The following is a 16,081-nucleotide window of genomic DNA, read 5'->3' as shown; positions in this document are numbered from 1 at the left end:
TGTTTGTCCTTTGCGGTTCCTGTTTTGTTGGAGGCAAACACAACAAACACATGCTTGGAAAAAATATGAGTAATATATTAACGCTGGTTATCTCTGAGCAGTGGATGAATGGTTGATTTTTTTTCCTATTATAACGGAGCAAAGGGCTTGTGTGCCCGTGGCTCGCAGAAAGCCAAACTGACAGCGGGAGTTCGTAGCCGAGTAAGGATTTATTACAGGGCGCCAAGCAAGGGAGTAGGAGACAAGCCTCAGATCCACTCCAACTTGGTATTTGAGTTAGGGGTTTTTTGTTTGTTTTTTAAAGGAGAAGATCAAAGAGACTGGGATTAATCACCTTGTGACATTTCTGAATTGTAGTTTTGGGAGTCACAGTGTCTCTGTTTAAGATTCCCTGGCCAGGTGGTCCATGACTCGGGATCTGTTACCTCATCTTGCCCTGGAGAAACAACCTGAGTTTGTACTTAAATGGTGATAGCTATAACAACAGTAGCCTTGGCAGGCTGCCCAGTGTCCTTTTCAGAATCAGGCTCCCTCTGTCAATTGTGACATTCAGAGTTGGCTAGTCTCTCTTAGCCAGTGGAGTTTTCCTATAGCTCTCCAACTCTGTTGCTGCTTTTGAAGCATCAGTCTCTCCTCTGGGATGGCTCCTCGGCCTGCCTCTGCCCCCTTGAGCAGCCTTATCTGGGTGAGGGTTCTGCAGCTGCCAGTGATGGTGACCTTACAGCTTGCAAACAACTTTTCCCTATGTCACCTAATCTGATCCTCACAAGAAGACGTGCATCTTGTCCTAATTTAATAGGTGAGGAAACTGAGGCTCAGAGATGAAATGACTCATTCAAAGTCATATGGGTGAGTTAGTTACAGCTGAACCAATAACCATCTTCAAAATCCTAGTTCAGTGCCTTTTCCACCCCTGCAGCACCCCTGGTGCTGACTTTGTAATAAGGTCCAGTTCTACTAAGTAGAACTCTTAGTAGTCTCTTTTGGATGTGAGGCATAGAGATCCCCATTTCCCCATGCTCCTGCAAGAAAAGGAGTTTATTTTTTATTTTTAAAGACATGTATGGCCTGAACTGCTCCTGCAATTGGAAAAGTGGGCTCAAAGCAGCCTTAGGGACTGGATGCCCTCTCCACCCCTAAGGCCAAACATGGTCTCTTTATTGATGGGCTTTCTCTGCTTACAAATAGTTGGTGCTCCCTCAGAATTCTGCTTGCTGCCTTTGGCTCACCAAGTTTCTCCATTCATACTCTCAAATGTGGGAATTGGATTTGGTCCCCTCATTTTCCGGGGCTAAATCATGTCATGTGTCATCAAATGGACTATGGGCCTAATAGCTTGGGGTCAGGTGCTGGCCCTGGTCCAATTAGCTGGGGGTAAGGTGGGAGTCATTGTGAGGGGCAAACTCGGGTTTTGCCAACAGTGGGGCTGTGGATAGAGCCCTTTGGTATGGTGTGTGGGCATGGACAGTGTGGAGGTTTTTGTTAACATGTAAAAGTTCTTAGTTTATTAGCGTGGACAGTGTTCTAAAGCTTGGCCAGTCCATTATGGGTCTTTTCCCTACGACCTAAGCCTTCAAACCTCTGAACTAGTGTAAATGAGCAGGAGATCAAGTTGATGCAAGTCCACCTTGCTTTATATCCAGGAAAAATAAAAGTGTGTGCATCAAACATTTCTAAGTTATATCATACTCTGATTGCACCGGTTGTTCTGTTTTAAAAGACAGATCTTCTCACTTGATTGTGATGGTTTCATGGTTATACACTTATCTCCAAACTCATCAAGTTGTATACAATAAATATGTATAGCTTTTTATGTGTCAACCATACCTTAATAAAGTGGTTGGGGAAAAAAAAAAAAAAAAGAAATAGCAAGACTGCCAAAAATAAAATTACATAAGCAGAGGAAGTAAGGAAGTAATGACCCCAAACAGCCCAAAGAGAGATCCGTGTTGTATGTTAAGGATATGTGTGCTGGAATGCAAATCAAGCATGTATGGCTGCTTGGAAGCATGTATGGCTGCTTGGCCTTTAAGACTCAAACAGAAACATTAAACACTTCCCTTGGGGGGCTTGTGGGAGGAGGACAGCTCTTTTCAAAAGATTCTCTCTCATATAAAGAAATAATCAGCCCTTTGGCTCTTTTATACAGGGATATCTGAGACCCAAAGATCACTATGGTTCACTTAGGAATATATTATTCAATTTCCTAACATGCCTTCCTAATTATGTTTTGTTTATACCAACATTAAAACTCAGCCTCAGTCCACAGCTGGCTGGCTGTGGCTGAGGAAGGTAGACTGGTAGTCTGTGGAATTCAGAATTGAATTTAGGTAAAGTCAAAAGAGGTTTTATGTACACACACAAACACACACACACACACACACACATAAGCATACCTGGAAGATTAGAGAGATAATTAACAAATAGTTGCTGAGCACCTGTTATAAATTGCTGTGAATATGTGGGTGATGGTGAGATGTTTCAGTAATAATAATAAAGCATGACCTTTGCTCTTCCCAGTGATGGAACTGGATCTGTTCCCAGGTCCCTATATGTTTTTTCTAAGTATTAAATTCCTTGGCAGGCAGGCAGGAATGATGTCACAGTCATCTTTAGCTACTCAACTGCCCCGTGTATAATACAGCATGGAATAGTGCTTGGTACGTGAGTAATGAATGAGACTAAAACAGTAGGAAAAAGTCTTCAGATTGGACACCTGAGCCCCTGGAAGCAGAATTTAAATTTCCAACACTGGCTAAATGCAGTGTTTGTAAAGGAAGAGCTATTTTCTTTGGCACATGACTAACATTGCCCAAATTAAAAGTATAAAACCCCAAAAGAACGTAGAAGATCAAGGTCTTGAACAGGTATGCCCTACTTAAATTCTGTATGAAATCTAGAATTTCAGATTTCTCCTGAACTTTGCTGTTGACCATTAAAAAGTAAACACACTTTGTAGAATTTGGAAATCCAGATTAGCAATGCCTATAGACCAGGGTGGACTGGATTTTGTTGGTGGTTCCCTGTGAGATAACCCATGTGTAATACTGAGCTCCCCCAAACTGCATTGTGAGTAGTACGGGTTAGAGGCCATCAACCCTTCAAGTGGCTCATCCACAGCTTGAGAAGCAGAAATATTCATCTTGGCCTCCAGGGTAGGGGTGGGGGCATTTATATGAGTATTAAATCTGATCAACATGGGCTTCCCTGGTGGCGCAGTGGTTAAGAATCTGCCTGCCAATTCAGGGGACACGGGTTCGAGCCCTGGACTGCGAAGATCCCACATGCCACGGAGCAACTAAGCCCGTGTGCCACAACTACTGAGCCTGTGCTCTAGAGCCCGTGTGCCACAACTACTGAAGCCCGCGTACCACAACTACTGAAGCCCACACACCTAGCGCCTGTGCTCTGCAACAAGAGAAGCCGCCGCAATGAGAAGCCCGTGCACCGCAACGAAGAGTAGCCCCCTCCTCGCCGCAACTAGAGAAAGCCCGCGCGCAGCAATGAAGACCCAACGCAGCCAAAAATAAATAAATAAAATAAATAAATTTATATATATTAAAAAAATCTAATCAGCAGCCCTCTAAACCTGTCTCCAGAAACAAACTAACAGTAAATTAGCATTGAGAAGTCATTTCAGCAGCTAGAAAGAAGGAATGTTTAAGCCAAATGAAACTCAAAAAGATAACATTTTATTTTCAGAGCAGCTGATGCAATATTGAATCAGGTTTTCACAAATAAATATGACAGTGTCTACTTGGTTACATCTCTGTTTTATGAATGCCTATCTGTAAGAACTGTAATAAATTTCTGAGGAGGCTAATGACCGGAACTTTTTAAGTAAAATTCTCCTGGCTTGCTTTCTGAAAAAAAAGTATTGTGGCAATTAAAATAAAATGCTCATCGCTCAGGGGGAAAACCAACCTAGAATGCCCCAGTTGTTTTTGTTTTTAAGGAATGCACCTTTTGAGGACAAGTCTATAAAACATCTTTATTTATTTGTTACATATGATGTTTAAATATAACTTTGCTTTCAAGCTTCAAACTTTTTTTTTAAACCCCTGGGAAAATAAGACTTTTGGTTCGCCTTAACAAAAACTGACCTAGGAAGAAACACTTTTAGCAAAATGTATTATAAAATTCACTAGAAAATACTGTCCTCTTTTTGCCAAAATGTTACATAAAATCCTTATTAAAAATACACACGTTACAAAAGAAAAAAGTATGAATATGCTATACATAGTGCTTTTGATATGGACCAAGGGACCTGCATTCTGGGGAAAATACAGTGAAGCACATTAGATATTATGATGTCAACTTAAAATAGTGCAAACCAGAATAAATTACATCCTAAAATGGGAAGGCATGCAAGTCATTTCCTACGAATAGAACACAATGAAGCCAGAACAGGAAGCAATCACAACCACTATTTAAAAATGTTTTCCTTTTTATTACATTAATTTTTTTCAAAAATACTTTTCTTTACAATAGAACTCCTAGAAAATATTTACAACCTTCCTCTAATAAAATAGAACAGCAGTTAAATATATTTGAAAATAAGATGGGTTTTTCCATAAAATATATCTTTTAACTTTTTATATACAAGCTTTCTCAAAGAGGTCTAAGTTCACTAATGAAAAACTATCTGATAGTAAACAGTAACTGTGTTGAAGACAAACCATTGGGAAGAAAAGTTCTTTAGGGTGGGGGGGGGGGAGCCAAAACACAACAAATACATGCAGGCAGAATCATTTCAGGAAAAAAATAAGTGCAGTATTTTACTATGAAGTCAATTCTTTAAGTTGATATTGTGAAGAAAAATACTAACTCAGGAAAGTGAACTGTCTCATCAAGGAGGAGTTCTTTGGTTATTTCAAGTCAAAAATGCAAATGCTATACTGCATGGAAAATCAAAATTAAATTGTGCATTATATTTTTGCCTTGGCAACTCAGTTTATTTTAATGTTTTAAACTGGAACAGCCGGGCAAGTCTCCAAACAGAACGAGTACATTTGCTTTATAAACATTTTTCCGGGTGTTTGCTCCTTTGCTAGATAAGCTTTCATAGACCCAATAGCAGAACCATTCCAGAATCCCTCTCAGACACCCACAAGTGGAGGGAAGTAGTCACTGGGACAGATGGGATCAGCCGATACTACAGTTGGAATGGTTCTGGAATAGTTCTGCCACAAGGCTGATGCCCTCCCCAGGCAGTTCTGAACTCAGAACATTGAATAATTTGTCAGAAATGGCAGCAAATGACACACTTTTTTTTTTCCCCTAAAAAAGGATAAAGGAAATCTTCAAGACCTCTTTTTCTGAAAACCGAATGGTGGCAATGAATAGAACCTTTGTATTGATCTTCTGTCCATGGCTTTCCTGAGATTCAGAGGACACTGCCTGCGTGGGGCTGCTGTGGGTCTTCAGTGTGTGCTAGAAGCTTTTGCTGAGACAACTTAAAGATGCTCCAGTCCTATCCTCGTGCTTCCGCTGACATCCTCTTGTAACATCAAGCTATTACTGTGCCAGCAAAGTGCCCTGGCAGGATTGCCACACCTTCAGGAGCTGGGGCATCAGAAGCGTCAGCTCTGTGCTGGGGCCGCATCCCAGCCTGAAGGCGCACGCACTCATTTGCCCTGACAGAGGCCATGGAGGAGTCTGACTCAGCTCAAAAGCCTGAGCTCGATGCCATTTTTGAAGGATTACAGGTTTATTACCTTCAAGTACAAACAGCAACCCTGCCGGCAGGGACAGGAGGAGACAGAGCAGGGGTATGTAGCTTGGAGAATTCTAGAAGGGCTTTGGTAAATGACTTTAATGAATACATTCATTGTTTGAATGCAAACACTGTAGCTGAAGTGGTATCTGAAACCATTTTTGTTGGCCTTTAATGCTATTTCCCTTGTATTTGCCATCAGATTTGTTAGACAACCCTTTTCCTCAGAGTTAGCGTCAAGGTAAACTTCGGTCCAGCACAGGCGAATGACAGCAGAATCCTAGTGAATGAGGTTTCACAGTACTTCCAAGTGGCACAGAGTAATTTCAGAACTCCACTGACCTTTAACAGTGTGGCAAAAAAGAATCAGCTCTTCTGATCTAGTTTTTGGGCCTCTTGGCATTCCAGGGACTTTAATCTGTGCTCCTCCACCAACCTCCCTGAAAACAGCCCTGGCAACTTAATAGTTGGGGTTATTTTCCTCCAGACGGATTTCCAGTCGGCTCAGGCCAACTGGAAAAGAAGCATGTGAAATTTAGAAGATCTGAGTTCTTGGAAATCCAAGGGATCCTGCTAACCCACGAATTGGAGTCAACCGGTCTTCAGGGAACTGGGAAGAGGACGCACTTGCTCCATGAATCACCTTCTTAGTAAATCACGGCCAGGGAGGGAAAGCCTGAAATGACACAGCACTCAGTTTTCAGAAACAGGCCGAGTGACAGGCAGGGCAGGGAGAAAAACGACTTTCACGTTTGGTCAACTCTTCAAATGACGTGTGTGCTAGAAGAAAGCTGTGGAACACAGGGCTGCCTTTGCTCACTGGAAAGCTACTTCCTAGCATGGTCTCCCGGCAAAGACGCCAAGTTCACTGCAAACTGCGGAATGAGGTCAGCACAAAAATGACTTTTGGTGGGAAAGGATGGCCCAAGACCCCAGCACAAAGAAAGTAGCCTGCTTTACACACACACACATGCACACACACACACACACACACACACAGACTCTCTCACTCACTCGCTCACGCAAGCTTTGGGATAAAAGGCAACCAGGATGGTTGGCATCTGAAAGCAAAAGAACATGAACGTCAGGTTCATTCCCAACCAGGAATGAGTTCATTCCTGGGAATGTAGCCCAGATGAAACACATCTTAAAGTAGGATTGTGCCAATTATTTATTCCCCCCCAACCTCCCACAAAACAGTTATTTTTAAATAAAAGGAAAAAAGCCCGATTTTTTTTCTAAACCTGAAAAAAACGACCACTTTTTAAACAGGTAGTTTAAAATGGTTACAAAACAAGCAGGCAGTCCAGCTTTCCTGATGAATGAGGATGGAGACCGTGGGTTTTCGCTGTCTCCAAGCGACACACAGGGCTTTAGAGTTCCGTGTCACCCTGAAGCAAAACTGAATCTTGATCATCCAAGAGGAGACCGGTGTCCACGACCTCGGCCTCTTCCATGACGCCTCCTAACTGCTGGACGACGTCGTCGTCGAGGATGTCCACGTCCTTGATGGGTTTGATCAGACTCAGCTGGTCCAGGGGCAGCAGCCCCGGCGGCCCCACCGGCCCCGTAGTCCTCTCAATCGTGGCTGCCATTTCAGCTGCAAAAGCCGCCTTCTGGGCTTTCTGCCTCTGCTGTTCCTCCTGCTGCCTGTGAGTTTTCATGTGTGCATTTCGGCTTTTGATCTTGAAGAAGACTCTATAAAAATGAAGAAAAAGAAGCATGTGAAATTTAGAAGATCTGAGTTCTTGGAAATCCAAGGGATCCTATAGGGAAGAGCAGGTGCATGGTCTGCTGTCTGGTTTGGGGTGGCTCTGACAGAGTTCCCATCTCCTTAGCTCCCAAGACCTCCTCCCCTGGTGACCTGTTACCTCTCTTCTCTCCAAGTGTTCCAAGGAAAGGGGATGCGGACAGGAACACGTTTACAGTGTGTTGGGCTTTCTCTCTGTGACAAGCTTCTCTCTGTGGAAGCTTTCCTGTCCATCTGTGGCCTGGGGCACAAGCATTTCTTTCCTCCTTATCTTCCCCGTTTCCTCTCCATCACTGACCAAGCCCTCTCGACCAACCTGAGAATCCCCGTATCATGCTGCCAAGCTCTGTCGGTTCCCTCCGTAAAACAACCTGTCCTCTGCCTCTGGCCTCCTGTCCCTGTCGTTCCCGTCAAAATTCTAGAGGGTCTGCCCGCACACACGTACAGCTCCTCTTTCCTCCACACTCTCCAACTGCACTGTCGTCCCCTCCACTTCAGTCCAAGTGCTTGAGATCGCTAGTGGCTGTGTGGCCAAATCCAACAGCCCCTCTTCTGTCTTCATCGTACTGGACTTCTGAGCTGCACTGACCATTCCTCTTCGCCCAAGATCCCGTCTCGTTTTGGCCATCATATATCATAGTTCCCTCCTGTTTGCTTTAGAATGAAATAGTGGTTCTCAGCTAGGGGGGATTCTGCCTCCACAGGGAATATCTGGCAACGTCTGGAGACATTTTTGATGGTCACAGCTGGGTGGTGGTAGTGGTACTTCTGGCAGCGAGTGGGTAGATGCCGGGGATGCTGCTGAACACCCTACAATACAGAGGGCAGGCCCTCTGCCCCAAATAAGGAATCATCAGGCCCAAAATATCAGTGCCAAGGCTGAGAAATCCTGGGCTAAGGGGTCTGCCAACTACGGTCAGTGGGCCAAATCCTGCCCACTGCCTGCTTTTGTAAATAAAGTTTTATCAGAACGCAGCCATGTTTAATTGTTTATGTATCGTCCATGGCTGCTTTTGCACTAACATGGCACAGCTGAGTAGTTGTGACAGAGACAGAATGACCTGCAAAGCCTAAAATATTTCTTTTTTTTTTTTAAGTTGAGAATTATGTTTTTGTTGTTGTTGTTGTTGTTTTGGCTGCGTTGGGTCTTTGTTGCTGCACGTGGGCTTTCTCTAGTTGCGGCGAGCAGAGGCTACTCTTCGATGCAGTGCGCGGGCTTCTCATTGCAATGGCTTCTCTTGTTGTGGCTCGCGGGCTCTAGAGTGCAGGCTCAGTAGTTGTGGCGCACGGGCTTAGTTGCTCCGCGGCATGTGGGATCTTCCCGGACCAGGGATCGAACCTGTGTCCCCTGCATTGGCAGGCAGATTCTTAACCACTGTGCCGCCAGGGAAACCCAGCCTAAAATATTTCTATCTGGACCTTTTTCAGAGCAAGTTTGTCCAGATGTTAGACGGCCTGTTTTTAGAGAGGGAGGGTGGCATAAATATTTATTCCTGAGCTCATAAATGGAAAAAAAAACCTGATTTCTAAGACCCGTGTCTTAGAACAGAGTTGATGAATCACCACTGGACATACTGAAAACTGTCTAATGTAATGAACATAATTTCAGCAGCTAAAAAAAGTATTCTGCAAACATGTGCCTGATGTTATTCCTCATCTGGAAAACCATAGAAAATATTTCTGTTTTCCATAAAAATCTTAACTGGAGTTATGGTAGAAAAAGGTCCCAAGCAACATAAAAACAAGACAAGAAAAACATTTAATGGAAATCACCAAAAGACAACCAGAGCTTGAAATACTTATTTCTGGTTGTTAAAATGTCCTTTGTCGCCACCTAGTGGAATAAGGAGTTGTCGCCTGTTGGAGGGGAGTGAGTGAAGGGAAGATGCTGGTTCCTGAGAAGAAACTGGTGAGACGCCCCCTTCCCTGCCTCTCCCACCCCAGGGCAAGTAGTGGGGAGTCCGACTGAGAAGGTTTCACTATTTCAAGTAAGTAAACCCGATGATCAATCCAGGGGCTCACTTATTCCTTGCTGACATGAAGATGATATCATGTCCTGGCTCTGAAGGACATTAGAGCCCAGAGGAGGGGACCCACGCCTAAGTCTGTCTCCCCATCTCTGCAGGAAGAGAGTTGCTAGTTCCAACTCACTTTGGCAGGTGCCACTGACCTATGGCTAACAGTACCTACCTCATCGGGCTTAAGATTAAATTAATCAATACACGTAAACATCCTTTAAAACAGTGCCAGGCAAATACTGAGTAACTGATAAATGACAGAATTATTAAGATGCCTGAAATACGCCTGAAATATTCCATGAGGATGAAGATTATAAACAGAGGTCCCAGTTGGCCTCATTCATACAACTAGGGATGTTCCCTTGGTAGTTTCAGCAGCTACCTCGTGGGCATCTCTCCAGGTAACACTGCACGTTTGAGACATTGGAGGTTACAGGAAGAGAAACTCGGCAAGGCTCCTAAAAGAAGTTACTTATGACAACCCTTCTTGGAGGCAGACTCACTGAGAAGTAAACTGGAATTCTATACTGGATGCTGTGGGAGGGAACTGTGTGCATCTCACCATCAGTGATAAATAAATAAGCAAACAAAGGAAACCACTAGGCTGGAACAGTGGTCAGAAGCCCAGGCTCTGTATTTGAACACATAGGGTTTCAAATCTCAGTTCTGCTCTTACTGGGGGAATGACTTGGGGCAAGTAAATTTACCTAATGTTCAGTCCTTATTCGTAAAAACAAGGATAAAACAGTATCTGCGCCACATGGAGTTTCTGTGTGGGAATTAAATGATCTCATGCACATGAAGTATGTAACAAAATTAGGTGCTTAGTAAACGTTATTTAATGCTGTTATTACCACCTACTGTCAATTCCCCCTTTTCATTGTTTTAAATTACACTTAAAACGGCCAAGATGACAGATAGACTTTACCTCATGAGTCAACTCTGATCAATTGGTTGTGCCAGCTTGAAGCATTAGGATTTAAAGGATTTGAAAGGATTTGAGTCTTATCTTAATGTGGTAGCAAAAAGTATAGCAATTGATTAGTGATGTCTGCCCTGGGTGCAGGAACGAGCAGTATTGGTAGGAAAGCCATCTCTGCCACAGAGAGTTCCTGATTAGATGTTTTAGCGCCATTCTCAAATCACTCGGCAGGGATGCAAAGAGAGCAGTCAGTACTAGTGAATATGGTTTGGGTGTGAAGGGAAGAGGTGGGAATCAGAGTCCCATCCATCATTTCTGGAAAAGAGTGAAGTTATGTCACTAGAGATTTGCTCTCTGATGATGTCCATCCTTATTAGGCTTTAGGACATCAGAATGACCATATTCTGAGTCAGAGACAAGGTCCAGCCACCATGAGGCACCATGTAGACCCCAAGGACGATATGAGGAAAAACTGGAGAGTCTGGGTTCTTTTTCTGCCTGGAGACACCTCAAACCACCTTGGTCCAGCCCCTACAGAGGCATTATTCATCACACACTTAGATTCAGTCCCTGGCCCATTTCTACCTACTTGCCACACTCCTTGCAGGGGAAGATGGTGGTGGGGTCTGTCTCGCCGCTGGTGGTGCTGTGAGAGGGTGAGCTCTTCACTGAGCAGTACCCGCTCTGGGCACTGCCAGGCTTCTGCTTTCCAGAGGGTACAGCACCCCGAGCTTTGGTCACCTGGTTGGTGCCACCGTGGATGCGGGCGTGGCCGTTCAGTGCCTGTCGGGAGCTGAACACCTGGGGAAGAAAGGGAGTGACATGACATCTACAGTCCTGAAAAGGAAATTAGGGTTATTAGTTACTCATTGGTAGAACATGTGATACTCGAAACACTGGTTTTACATAAGCAAACTCTGGACAAATGCCACAGAAAGTAGAGATCAAATACCACAATCACAAGTGCTGTGCCAGTAAAAAACCCATCACTGTTATAACCAAAGACTAGTGCTCAATCCAGTGCCTCCGTCTCACAGGGAGGCCATTGGGCCATTTCCCCTCTGAACACCTTATTGTTTCCATCTGTAAAATGAGAGGGTTTGGACCAGCTTTCAAACTTTTTAACAGCCAGAAGCTACCTTCCACCCCTTTTTTCTTTTCTTTCTTTTTTCCTTTCCTTTCCTTTCTTTACTTAAAAAAATCAGGTCTTATTCAAAAGTTCAAAGCAGAGGTACTCTGGCTGAAATAGACAGCCCCCCAAAATTGAATCTATTTGCTCAGCTCTATCTCTCTGCTAGGAATCCCTCGAACCCCAAGAGACACAGCTTGGAAGACACTGACTAGCTGCTCTGATATAGTCTATATGTTATTTCTAAGCCCCAATCAGTAGCCCAGTGTTGAAGCAACGTTTCAGACCCCGACATTGTACTGCAGGATGAAAAACAGGGGAACGGCCTGGTCTTTTGAAGGTTGGCATAATGCACGGTTTCCCAACCTCAGTATTACTGACATTTGGGACTGGATGATTCTTTGCTGTGGGGCTGTCCTGGGCATCACAGGATGTTCAGCAGCAACCCTGGCCTCTCTACCCACCAGATGCCAGGAGCACCTCCCTAGATGTGATAAAAATGTCTCTGGACGTTGCCAAATGTTCACGGGAACAAAACCATTCCCAGCAGAGATCCACTGCTGTAAAGGGATGTAATCCAGACCCCTGAATTCCAAGAGCCCTGACTTCCAGATTGCTAAATGCATCAGCTAATGGGAGTACCCACTGAACTGTCCAGCCACAGATGGTCACTCTGTGTTAAGTTCATGAGTTCTGTTTATAGTCTTGCAGGGAAGAAAAATCATTCGCTGATTTAGCAACCAAAACCTCCATGTTTAGGCACTGAATAAAACCAACATGCTTTTTTCCCTGTTGTTTTTTAAAGTCACGAAAAAATATTCACCTTGCTGAGCATTTTTGATTGGGTAAAGTAAAAGATTTCCCACTCAGGAAAGAATTTACTGTACACCCAAACTATGAATTGAGGAAGCATCCAATTTCTAAACAAATACACCAAGGATACTGTCATTTAAAGTCACATCTTATAGCTAGTGGGAAGCAGCCACATAACACAGGGAGATCAGCTCGGTGCTTTGTGACCACCTAGAGGGGTGGGATAGGGAGGGTAGGAGGGAGATGCAAGAGGGAGGAGATATGGGAACATATGTATATGTATAGCTGATTCACTTTGTTATAAAGCAGAAACTAACACACCATTGTAAAGCAATTATACTCCAATAAAGATGTGTAAAAAATAAATAAATAAAGTCACAGCTTAATCATCCCCTAACGGAAGTGCTCTATACAACATGGCAATGATGGAGTGAAGCGTCCAGCTCATTAAACATCAAAGATAGAAACAAGCTAGCAATTTCTTATGTTCTCTTCAAAGCTAATGCAAAATGTATGTATCATTTTAAAAATTTTTTTCATTTTTTCTTAAATGTAAATCAAGTGAATTTCTGCTTTAGGATCTAAATATTTTAAAGACTGTTGCTTTCTTCATCTAAGTGACGGACTGAATAAGCAGCATTCAATGCACTCTGGAAAACAGTATTATCCTATATAACACACAAGCAAAGATAAGCACTAACTTGGGGAAAACAGGGCTTCATATGAAAGGAGCAACATTCTAATTTTTTGCATAATACCTCTAGAACTTGCCTGCACAGGTGTGCCCAGCTTTAAGAAACTTGATTTGGGAAAAGCTCAACAATTCAGACGAGTGGGGTACCGGGTGGACTGAGAGTCCAAAGTTAACAATTAAAAAAATATATCCATTAAAATACACAGAGAGCCTTAGATCAGGCCAGTACAGATTCTGTAAGGCCATCCTTTAGTGCTAAGAATGATCAAATGGTGAACTGGTTTTATTTTAGCTAAATGATGCTTCTAATGTACTTGAAAAGTACTAGGTTAGGTAATTACACAGACACCTTTTTAGCCTGTTTACATGAATAATTTGCTTAGCAAATCTTGTTTGCTTCCCCCAAAGAGTACAAAGATAAACTTTAGCTAAATCTTTGTAACTGTGCCATAAAAGGACACTCCTTCTCTGTGGGCTCTCCCACTGCATTTAAATGCATGTCTCCAGGACATGACCTGTGTGACACAGCCCAGGAGGAGTGGGGAGGCACCAAGTAACAGGAGTGTAAGTTCTGGAGGCCAAGGTCCATTGCAGAGCCTGAATCACATGCTCCCTGAGGGCAGGGACGGACCTGTGTCCTCCAAGCACGTGGCACAGTGCTTAACAGAGAACACACACTCCAGAAATATCTACGGGCTGAATGAATAAGTAAATGGAGAAGGAAAGAAAAGCATGGCCACATGGACTTCCCTCTGCCAAACGTTCACTGCTGAAAGTACACCTTTTGCAAAGTGCATCATCTCTTAAAGCCGGGCACAGCTGTATGTAGGGCTCTCAAGAGTCCCAGATCCCTAGAGGGCGCAGAGACACTTACAGCTCCACAGTTGGGCATTTCACAGATGAAGGAGCCTGAGGGCTGGCCCAGGGCCTGCAGGGGCGGCCCCTCTGCGGAAGCCAGGACCGGGCCTGGTGGTGGCTCTGGAGACTTGGGCAATTCACTCTCCTCTTCTCTTGTGGATTTCCTGTCTTCTTCTGGGTCCTCCTCCTCCTCCTGTACCTCTTCATCTTCTTCACTCGTCTGGTGTTAAGGCAATAAAAGCAAAAGGGGGAAAATCCCCAAATGGCATTTTTAGTGATGAACAGAACCCAGGGGCTAGGAGAGGAGAGAGGGGCTGGACGCTGGGGCTGCATCGGCTTCTTTGTGCATAAGGAAGGGCTGGCAGAGGCCTCTGGGGAGGGATACGGTTTCTACAAGGTTGGTCACTGGACACTTGGAATTCTGAGGGCAAGGAAGTCCCCCCAGCCCACTTTGGGTCCCCTCATCACTTATAAAAAAATATCCTAAGGCAGAGAGGAGAGATTTCTGTATGTAGAGTTTCTCCCCCTTGTTTGAGACCCGCAGACCTTGACACTGACTAAAACTCAGGCAGGATACCCCACTTGCAGCAGCTCTGCCTCCCCAGAGCAGTGAGGAGGGTTTTCAAGCAGTAATGACACTGTGGAGCCCCTCTGGACAGAGACTAAAGACCTATCAGGCTTTGTTTTTAAAGGTCTTCTAACACACTTCCTTGCAAGATGCCCGAGATATTGATTTGACCTGTGGAAGGCACATGACCCATGGCATTCTGATGCACTTCTTCTCTGTTCTTGTCAGAAAATAGGATCAGAGACTGAACCACAGTGGCTCTGAAAAGGAGCAGAAATGGAAGGGGACATTCCCTTTTATTTATCATGTGCTATTTTTTTTTTTTTTTTTTTTTTGGTCTCTGATCATGGGCACTCTACGAAAAAAAATAAGAAAAATATTTCTATGAATAATTATCCTCTTTGTGACTGTGTCCCCTCCCTCTGCTTCAGAACAGCAACGAGGTGGAGAATTAAGCAGAAGGTCCTGACCTTCCTCAAGGTTAACAAGACAGTTAATGGAATAGCCTGGAGGAGGTACCTGGGCTGGGTGGGGATGGGGGCCAGAGATCTAGGAGGCCCTTTTATTGAACTAACTACCTTACTCTGCAATCTCAGTCCTCACGGGGGTAGGGTGGGGGGAGGGTGTGTGTGTAAGGGATGCTTGCTCCTCCGGGCCTAGAAGGACTGAGGACCAGGGATGGGAATTCTGTGTTACATCAACCTCATTTTAGCTTCTATTTTACAGCACTTTACGGTGTACAAAGTGCGTTTGCTATGTCACTGAATAGGCTGTAAAAAGTCCTGCTATTTTACAAATGAAGAAACAAAAGGGATATCCGGCTGCCTTCCACCCTGATGGGTCATTTGTCTCTGCTGGGCTCTCTGCACACCCACTGCTTAAAGCATGTGGGCTGGGGGACTTCCCTGGTGGCCCAGTGCTTAAGAGTCTGCCTGCCAATGCAGGGGACACGGGTTCGATCCCTGGTCCGGGAAGATCCCACGTGCTGCGGAGCAACTAAGCCCGTGAGCCACAACTACTGAGCCTGCGCTCTAGAGTCCACGAGCCACAACTAGAGCCCGTGTGCCACAACTACTGAAACCCGCGCGCCTAGAGCCCGTGCTCTGCAACGAGAGAAGCCACCGCGATGAGGGTCCCACGCACCACGGCGAGGGGTGGCCCCCGCTCGCCGCAACTAGACAAAGCCCGCGCACAGCAACGAAGACCCAACGCAGCCAAAAAAAAAAAAAAAAAAGCACATGGGCTGCAGTTTGGTTTACCCCAGACAGCGATGTAACTCTGGGTAAGCCTACAATTCTTAGAACCTGGAAGCCAGAATTTCCAAGAAGAATAAAGATTTCTGAGAGTAGCAGTACCCCGGGATCCAGAAACCACCAGCTTTCTCTCTCCAGTTTGGATTGGGGGTGGGAGAGAAAGATAATCCCAGTAAATACGGGCATTTAGCACACTCTTCACTGTTTCAGTATTATCCTTATTTAAAATGGTATATATGCATATTTGAGACCATGTATTAATAGGGTATACTTAAGAAATGGTCCCAGTTTCCAGTGGGTAAATTAGAATTAATCAGTAATGATTACATTTGCTGAAAGACTTCAATGAATACAGATGTA

General features: G+C 44.4%; 1 protein-coding gene across 15 annotated transcripts in view; it reads right to left on the bottom strand.

The window, feature by feature from the left end:
• Positions 1–6,869: 6,869 nt before the first annotated feature.
• The window catches only part of TRERF1 (transcriptional regulating factor 1), a 195,559-nt gene continuing 186,347 nt past the window's right edge, over positions 6,870–16,081 (bottom strand). For 13 of the 15 annotated variants that reach the window (XM_082414715.1, XM_082414720.1, XM_082414716.1 and 10 more), the window contains 3 exons: positions 13,917–14,120; positions 10,996–11,243; positions 6,870–7,414 (listed from right to left, as the gene is read on the bottom strand). In XM_082414715.1, coding sequence (XP_082270841.1) covers positions 7,090–7,414; positions 10,996–11,243; positions 13,917–14,120 — 777 coding nt within the window. In that variant the 3' untranslated portion in view covers positions 6,870–7,089. The remainder of the gene's footprint in view (positions 7,415–10,995; positions 11,244–13,916; positions 14,121–16,081) is intronic. The other 2 variants (XM_082414708.1, XM_082414710.1) reach the window with 1 other exon arrangement.

The sequence above is a fragment of the Balaenoptera physalus genome, assembly GCF_965194825.1.
Source record: "Balaenoptera physalus genome assembly, chromosome: 11".
Taxonomy (NCBI): domain Eukaryota; kingdom Metazoa; phylum Chordata; class Mammalia; order Artiodactyla; family Balaenopteridae; genus Balaenoptera; species Balaenoptera physalus.
The sequence above is the reverse complement of the archived record's forward strand: the minus strand, read 5'-3'. Positions and strand labels throughout refer to the sequence as shown.